The sequence below is a fragment of the Spermophilus citellus genome, assembly GCF_964194105.1.
Source record: "Spermophilus citellus genome assembly, chromosome: 11".
NCBI classification, from domain to species: domain Eukaryota; kingdom Metazoa; phylum Chordata; class Mammalia; order Rodentia; family Sciuridae; genus Spermophilus; species Spermophilus citellus.
Genome location: NC_138192.1, coordinates 79196672 through 79204823, shown reverse-complemented (window position 1 = coordinate 79204823; position 8152 = coordinate 79196672). Strand labels below are relative to the sequence as shown.

General features: G+C 47.2%; 1 protein-coding gene across 1 annotated transcript; it reads right to left on the bottom strand.

Moving 5' to 3' along the window:
• Window positions 1-3711: 3711 nt before the first annotated feature.
• Window positions 3712-5568, bottom strand: HOXD13 (homeobox D13; the record flags this gene model as incomplete). The annotated part of the gene is made up of 2 exons (XM_081262046.1): window positions 3712-3962; window positions 4791-5568. The coding sequence occupies 2 exons, from the start codon at window positions 5566-5568 to the stop codon at window positions 3712-3714; spliced, it is 1029 nt and encodes a 342-aa protein (XP_081118172.1).
• Between the last annotated feature and the right edge of the window lie 2584 nt (window positions 5569-8152).

Genomic DNA, 8152 nt, shown 5'->3' with positions numbered 1-8152 from the left:
AGGTGGTGTTGGGAGGTGAGCGGGGAGATGGGGGTGGGGAAATCCGGGGCTCCTTGAGGGCGTGGCAGAATTTCCTTAGGGCCATCTTTTTTTTGGGAAATAGGGATAAGCCCAAGCTGTAAACCCTGTAACTAAAGGCCTAAGGGAACCAGGTATTGGGTCCCTAACAATTCTCATCTTGGGGGACTCGCCCTGTTTTTCAGGAGGTGCAGCCTCCTCAGGCCAAAAGCTCCAGTTCCAAGAGTGCCTGTAGTCACCTCATCTCTGGTCTTCTATGTACAGCGACTTCCTGGTATTCCCAAACCCAGGGGTGTCTCCTTTGGACTCTTGGGGCAGTCTTAGAATGGCTATTTGCCTCTTAGGACTCAATGCATAAAACAACCAAGCGAGAAACAGAAAAGACTGTAACATCTAAACTTCCTCTATTGTTTCTTGCCCAGTCACCCAACATCATCCGCCAGGTTTATGACTTTCGAGGGCTGGCAGGCAAAGCCATTGGGAGCTAGGAGCTGAAGAACCGAGGGGGAGGTGGTGGCGGGAAGGAGGCTAGGCAGATGAGCGAGAGAATGGGAAGGGAGCTTTTGGCGGAGCTAAACGGTAAGCTCTGCCAATGCCGCCGACCGCCCAGGAGATGGCGAGCGCGCTCCACGCCTGGCGAGGCGCTTCCGCACGGTCAAGATCAACAGTGAAGGGCGGTGCAGCCTGCCTGGGGTCGCCAATCCTCCCGGTCATGGCCCGCTGCCAGGCCCTGCAGATAACTTCGTAAAGCCAGAGACCGTCGCAGCGAGGCTGATCCAAAGAGCAAAGCCAAGGGACCCAGCAGGCTGCCAGACTTGAAGCAGCATTGCGGCCGCCTCTTTGTCTGGCCTTGCGTCTCCAACGCTTCCTTCGCTTCTTGTACCACTTTTACACGCGGATCCTAGAACCCCACCAGCGGAGCAAAAAATGTGCCAGGTTTCAGAGTAACTCTCCCAGAGGGTTCTGTCTCTTACCGTAGTAACAGCCTCTCAAACTCCCTTTGCCTTCCGGGCTCCCTGTGGGCCTCGCTTCTAGGGCCTTGGCCACTTACCCATTCCTCTCCTGCCTCCGCAATACGGAATATAAAAGGAACACATAAAAATAACAAAGCCTTCATCTGTTATTGATTTAGCCGTCAATCCAAATTCTACCAGAGAGCATTTGGGCGCAATTTTAATCTTCAGTCAACCTCCTATTTCTCTTAGGCGGAGGGAAACTGACTTGCAAACCTCAAATGGAAAGAAAACGTGGAGGCAAACCTTCTACTCACGATGGGAAAGCCGAGAAATGGACCTAGGAAACGCAGCGCGGTCTTGAACATATTAAAAAAAAAAAAAAAAAAAAGAGGAGGGGAAGGAGAGGACACCGATTGGAAGAAGGAAAATTAGGCCAGTTTCTGATGAAACATATCTTGAGAGAAAAATATTGAAAATTTCAGTGACCCTTTCCAAAGTGTACTGTCGGCGACTATTTTCAGGGGTGATTCTATATACTGAATGGAGAGTCTATCTCTGTTTCTTATAACGAAGTAGGCCCTGCAATTGGCGGTAATACATGGGGAAAAAATAATAATCAAGCTGGGCCAGAGAAAACGAAAGTAGTTCCTAACTTGAGGTCCCTGCGTTTTCTCGAAGAACCAAACCCTGACAGAGAAGTTTACATTTGTGGGAGATTTTAAAAATCCGTGTTTAACTAACTTGCATATCAAAAAGTTCGCCACCACTAAATCCTATTAGGAGCTAACAAGGAAGAGTGCCCAATTTTCCACTGGCCATTTCCCTGAATGGCAAAAAGGCCTTAAAGAGAAAGTTCCCAATTCCTAAAAATTGTGTCTAGAAGTTAGAATGTATAATCGTGTTTTTAGTTTCTAGTTGTTAAGCGTTGTGCATAGACTGCCTGAGAAAAGGACCGGGGATAAGAAATGTTCCTTTTTCGATTTCCAAATATGGATATGCCTTTATAATTTCAAGACCTTCCTATCAAAGGTATTTATAACAGCTTTTCTGGGCTGAAAATTTCCAAGTGAGATTTCCCATAGCCAGGCACACAAATATATATATATGGATTTTTAAAGTAAGTAAAACTGGATTGAGGATGTAGTCCAGTGGTAGAGTGCCCTGGGTTCAATCCCCAGTATGAAACCAAAGTAAATTAATAAATAAAATATTTAAATAAATGTATAATGGAAGAGAAATAAAATTTTATTGGAAAAATTTTAAGGCTAGTCTGGGAAAATACCATTTTAGACATTGCAAATGATATCCTTATTAAAAAAAAAAACATCACTACTTATGTTAAGGGGAGGGGTTGTGCAGAAGTAGAACATGGAGTTTTCAGAGACCAGAACTGGTGCTGAGTTTCCTTCATTTATAGATAACATCACAGTGTTCAGGAGAAGAAGATTTTATAATAAATAAGAACAGTTTCTAGAGGCAAAACAAACTTGAAAAAAGGAAAAAAAAAGTATAAAGACTCGAGGAAACAAGAAAGTTCTGTTTATTTGCATCTCCCTAGGAGTAAAAAAAAAAAAAAAAAAAAAGTGAATTTAAATGCCTGAGGCACTGCTTTATGTGTTCCAGCTCACAGACATTGCATCTAAAAAAATAATCTCTCAGTTGTATAAATATGCAGCACTTTAAAAGTAGTTATTTTGCATCAGTTTCAGAAACATCACTCTTTTCTTCTTGGACCTTACAGTTACACATTTTAAAATGTTCGAAAGATGTTCGAAAGCTCTGTGGGAGTCTCAATGCATTTGTTCAGATAGTTAAGTTCTTCATTGGATTCTGAATAAAAGTTCCCACCCATGGCCACATTGGTTAGTCTCTTTCCAGGGATTGAGGCCAGTTGCATATTCCTGAGTCCAAGGAAAGGGGTGCATTTATACCATCATGGGTCACTCTACCAATTGCAGTTATTTAAGCATTTGCATCTAGAGTTTGAGAAATGAAGGCATCCATGAAGACATATTATTTTCAAATAATTGAAGATTATAAAAGCCCAAATCTACAAGGTGTGTTACAAGTATACAACTAAAACAGAAAGTAAGACCCAAAGTTGGAAAGATTGTCCTCATTTTCATATTGATACAAACACTATTTAATAAGGTAGCTGCTTTTAAAGTCATCACAGTGCCTTTAGCCTCCGATTTTCAGACTTTCTGGGTGACCCCGGGGGCACTGACTCCGGAGAGCTGTTCTACTTGCCTCAGGGCAACTGCTGGGAACTAATAATTCAATTAACTAATCACAGGATATGAATGACTGCTAATGTTCTAACCTAATGGGTTATGAAGATAATCAGTGCTGGAAACACAGATAAAGTGATTTTAAAAAATAAAGACCTTAAATCAGAATGGCACTTCTGAAATTCATTTTGGGGATTATTAAGAAATACTCAAGTCCTTTATACTGGCCTGGAGGGAGAAACAGAGCATTTAAAAACATCATTTAAAAATAAGCCTAGACAAGAACAAAACCAATAATAAACAAGTAGAAACAGAACTACAAAGTCAAGTTGGGAAGCAAAAGGTTTGGGAGCCAGATAAGAGTCAAAAGAGAGAAACAATTCACAAAATTTGCCATCATTGTTAGGGGATAGGGGAGGGGAATTAAATACATATTCAAGTCTTTCCAATGGTCTTTTGGCGACATTTGAAAGCATTTAAACTGTCTGTGGCCAACTTGGCCCACATCAGGAGACAGTATCTTTGAGCTTGGAGACAATTTTCTTGTCCTTCACTCTTCGGTTCTGAAACCAAATGGTCACTTGTCTCTCGGATAGGTTCGTGGCAGCTGAAATCCGCCGCCGCTTGTCCTTGTTAATGAACTTGTTAATGGCATACTCGTTCTCCAGTTCTTTGAGCTGCAGTTTGGTGTAGGGCACTCTTTTCTTCCTTCCCCGTCGGTAGACACACATGTCCGGCTGATTTAAAGCCACATCCCCTGGTACAAACAACAGCATGGGGAAAATTAGACTGGGATATTTGGAGCACTTAGCTGGGAACTGTGTGTGTGTGTGTGTGTGTGTGTGTGTGTGTGTGTGTGCGCGCGCGCGCGCGCGCGCGCGCGCATGCACACATGAGCGCTTGGAGGGATGTAGAAGGAAAAAAACAGGTTGTTTATATTTTATTATTATTTACAGACTTTTTTTTACACATTATTAAAGAAAGGCTATTTGTACTTCAAAACAAAGGCTAATTTGATGGATCATCATGGTTTCTCAATCCGGCATCTTAACAAGCCGGTGATTTTATGGCCTGGTTATTGGGGACGCTCATAGGACAGTTTTTCTACAAATGCCAGTTGCATACATTCAATCACACACAAACACACATGCACACAAATTCAGATATTTTGCTCAACCTTTGATTCCTGGGTCCCCTGTGTTTGGAGTTTGAGCGCTTTAAGAAGCTTTAGTAGTTACCCTGGGGACAGTCCTTGAAAAGTGGGGGCTGAATTCTGTAACATCTCTTAGGAAAGAGGCCTCTTCAGAAGAAAGACAGTCCTTAGCAAAGGGCACCCAGAGACTCTCAACTTTAGGAGAAAAACTCACTTGCACCGCACACACGAAGGAAAGGATTGTGAGAGAGGTGGTTTAAATCAGAGGAAGATTTTACAGCTTTCAGAAGAACTGGACAAACTTTTCCACTGGGTTAACCCTGATCAGGTTAGCAGCACAGGCATCTACTCCCAATTAGGGAAGTACACTCCTAGTTCTTTTCTCCTCTTTCCCGTCCCAGGTTGTCTTCCCCTTTTCTCCATTGTCCCTACCTGGAAAGGATGATTTCCAAAAGTGGGACCCCTGTGGCTGGTCCTTGGCGCAGTACACTTGGCTGTTCCACCCGTTGGCCAGAGTCCAGGACTGGTAGCCCTCCATGGAGATATATGCCTCGTGTCGAGGCTCCCCAGAGCCGAAGGTGGACACCATGTCGATATACCCAGGCACGTGTTGGTAGGGGCTCGCGTAGCCCTGGTAGAAGGACACCTCCTTGGCTCGTGAGGGCACCTCGTTAGTCGGTACACTGCTGCTCGCCAGGCCTGACACGTCCATGTACTTCTCCACCGGGAAGCCTCCCAGAGAGGCGTGCGGGGACGACTTGAGAGCATTCTGCTGTAAGCCCACGCCGTGCGACATACGGCAGCTATAGTAGCCGTTGCCGAAGTGGTAGCCGTAGCCCAGCGCTGGAGCGCCCGGTGGTGCTGCAGCGGCCGCTGTGGGTGCAGGCGCTGTGCACTCTTTGGCTGGGGGAGCCTCTGGGCGCGCAGCAACCACAGCCGAAGACGATGATGATGAGGCAGAGCCGGTGCGCTCAGATGTCCCCGGGTATGCAAAGCTGGAGGCCGCCGCCGCCGCTGCCGCAGCTGCCGCCGCTGCGGCTGCCGCCCGCCCTGAATGTGTCCCAGCGAATACTGGCGCCGAAAGGAAACCGCGGCACTGGCCGGGAGCCGCCGCCGCCGCCACCGAGGAAGAGGAGGAGGCCGGGGCGGCCCCGGCGGCCCCGGCGTCCGCCCGCAGCCCGTCCATGTCCCAGCTCCCAGCACGGCTCATGGCCTGGCCTGGCCCGACCCGGGCCCTGGCCCTGGCCCCGCACAGGACACCATGGCTCGGTACACCTCCTCCCTCCTCTCCTTTCTCTCCGGTTCGCTCGCTCCCGCCCTCTTCCTCTTGCCCTCTCTCCCTCAGCGAGCCTCCCGCCTCCGCCCGCCCGCCCTCCAACAGGTTAGCTCATCGCGGGACGTTTATAAAAACGAAGTTCAGGTTGGGAGGGGGCTTGGGCCGGTCGGGGGGCCGCCTCCCGCCCCGAGGGCGCCGGCCGCGGGCCGTGCCATTGGCTAAGCGGGGCCACGTGGGGGTGGGGGCGAGGGGGAGCCAGACTCCAGGCGGGGGCCTGATGGACCCACCCACCCGGCCCCCACCCCTCCATAGTTCCGTGCGGGGCCCACCTCCCATTCCCTCCCTCCCCCAGACCCAAGCGTTTGCGCCGCAGCCACCCCCACGAGTTGATTGCGCGACGGCCCATCCCAGGCCCTGTCTGCGACCGAGGCGGGCGCCGAGGCCTGCGCCGTGTCTCAGTTATGGCTGTTTTTGCCACCTCTCCTCGGCTCACTGGAGCTGCACAACAAAACGAAGACTAAGGACTGAGATGATCAGACTGACGTGAAAACAGACCAATTTTATTATTATTATTATTATTCTGTTGCTCAGTCTTTCGTTAGTCTATCTCTAGACCTCAGACTCGAGAGAGCCAATGTTCTCTAACTCGGACATTGTTAACCGGCAAAGACATTTCACACTTATAAATTAAGAGTCGTTGGATCAGACCCTTCCTCTACACGTACTCAATCTCCACCCAGAAAATACCCACGAAGCGCTCCCAGGGCGGCGGCAGGGACTCAATAAGAAAATCAAGCAGAGGAAAGACCCACCTCACCTCGGTAAGGCAAGCCTTGCAATCTGCCCCAGCGAAAAAGCTCATGGATGCCTGTTCCACATTTTTACACTCAGGCCGGCCGGGAATCTCCTCCGGAGTTGGGTTTCCCAGTTCTGGCACGGCCTTTCCAGACTGGCAGAAACACTCTGGAAGAGCCGCAGGAGAAGAAAGTCACTCTGCCGCCTGTCGCGAAGCTTCTGCGCCTCGCCCACAAGCCTATGGGCCTCTTGCATTTTGCAGCCACCACCCACCTCCGCCCTTACTCACGCCAATTAATTGAAAACTTCACTTTCCCAAGAACCTTTGTTTCGCTTCCTTTTTCAAGTTATCAACTGCATAGAACTAAGAGGGGCAAGTTAAGAGGGCACTTTTCACAAGTTAAGTGAAAACTTGTAATGGGAGCAACCCAGAGCATCTAGGTCTGATTTCTATGGGATGAGGTAGGCTTCCAACAGCTCTGGTGGGGCTTAGACCCACCTCTGGGATGCTGTTGCCAGAGTGTTAGGAATTACTGTCCCTGATTCCTCTTTATCCCCCACTGCCATTCCTCTATGCCTTAGAGCGCCAGCCCATCATCCCCCTGATCTTAGCAATTAATATCCAGTATGGGTCCTGTGTCCTCCCAAGCTCTGTCTTAGGAGCAGTATTAGTTAAGAACGACCAATGGTGCTAGGGTGGGTGTGGAAGCCCTCAGAGTGAGCCAATTTGTTTTTGTGGCAGCAACTCTCCAGGCTAGCCTATCTCCAAGAAAATCACTCCCCTAAACCTGTGATTGGTGAGGCCAACTGGTCACCCAGTCCCATTGCTCCCAGACCAAAGACAGGCCCTGAATAACATGAAGAAAAAAAGCCAGCAAGACTCTCCTGGGCCTGGCCTGGCATTGCGGGGTGGGCTGCTGGTGTTGAGAGTGTTGACATGCAAAACACAGTAACCATAAAAGGCTCAAATAAAGGGGAAAGTTATGAGAGAGGTGCTGGAAAAGAAAAGCAAGAGAATTAGTTTGACCTTTTTGAAGTCCTAGACATGTTCATGATCAAATTCAAGACAGGGGCAGCCTGAACTTTGCAGAATTGTAGATAATAGAATTTTGCTGATGAGAACAATTTTGACTACTTGGGAAAAAAGGCAAAAGTTAGCAATGAAATCTGGATTGCATTTTTAAAAGGCTGACTAGAACTAGACAGAGTTGTGGACTTTTTGGAAAGGACTAGCTAGGGATTTACTCAACCATTTTAGTACCACATCACTAACCACAGGCCACCTGAGACACTTTTTGTTACTTGTTCTTTTTCTCAGAGCAGGAAAACATTGAGATACTTTCAAATTTTCTCTGACCTAAGAAACAAAACACAACCCCAGATTTATTTAAATATGTCTAAAGCATAACTGGAACTAAAGAATTTTAGTTTATTAAAACTAAAAATTTTGGTAGTTTTATGCTCTTGGATTTCAGTACCATTTTCTTTCTGATAAATATATTTAAACAACCAATTGTAAAAAAAAAAAAATAAAAAGTCAAATCAAATAGGAAGGGAGAATCCATCAAGTTTCTGCTTGCAGGCGGACCATTGCTTTAGACTTAAATTTCCATGCGGTGCATTAATTTTCCTAGAAGGAAAATTTGAATTAATGCTTAGGCTGAGACTTCTCAATCTGGCACTGCTTCCAAATGCCCTTTGGATCCTTTGCAAGACTTGGGGT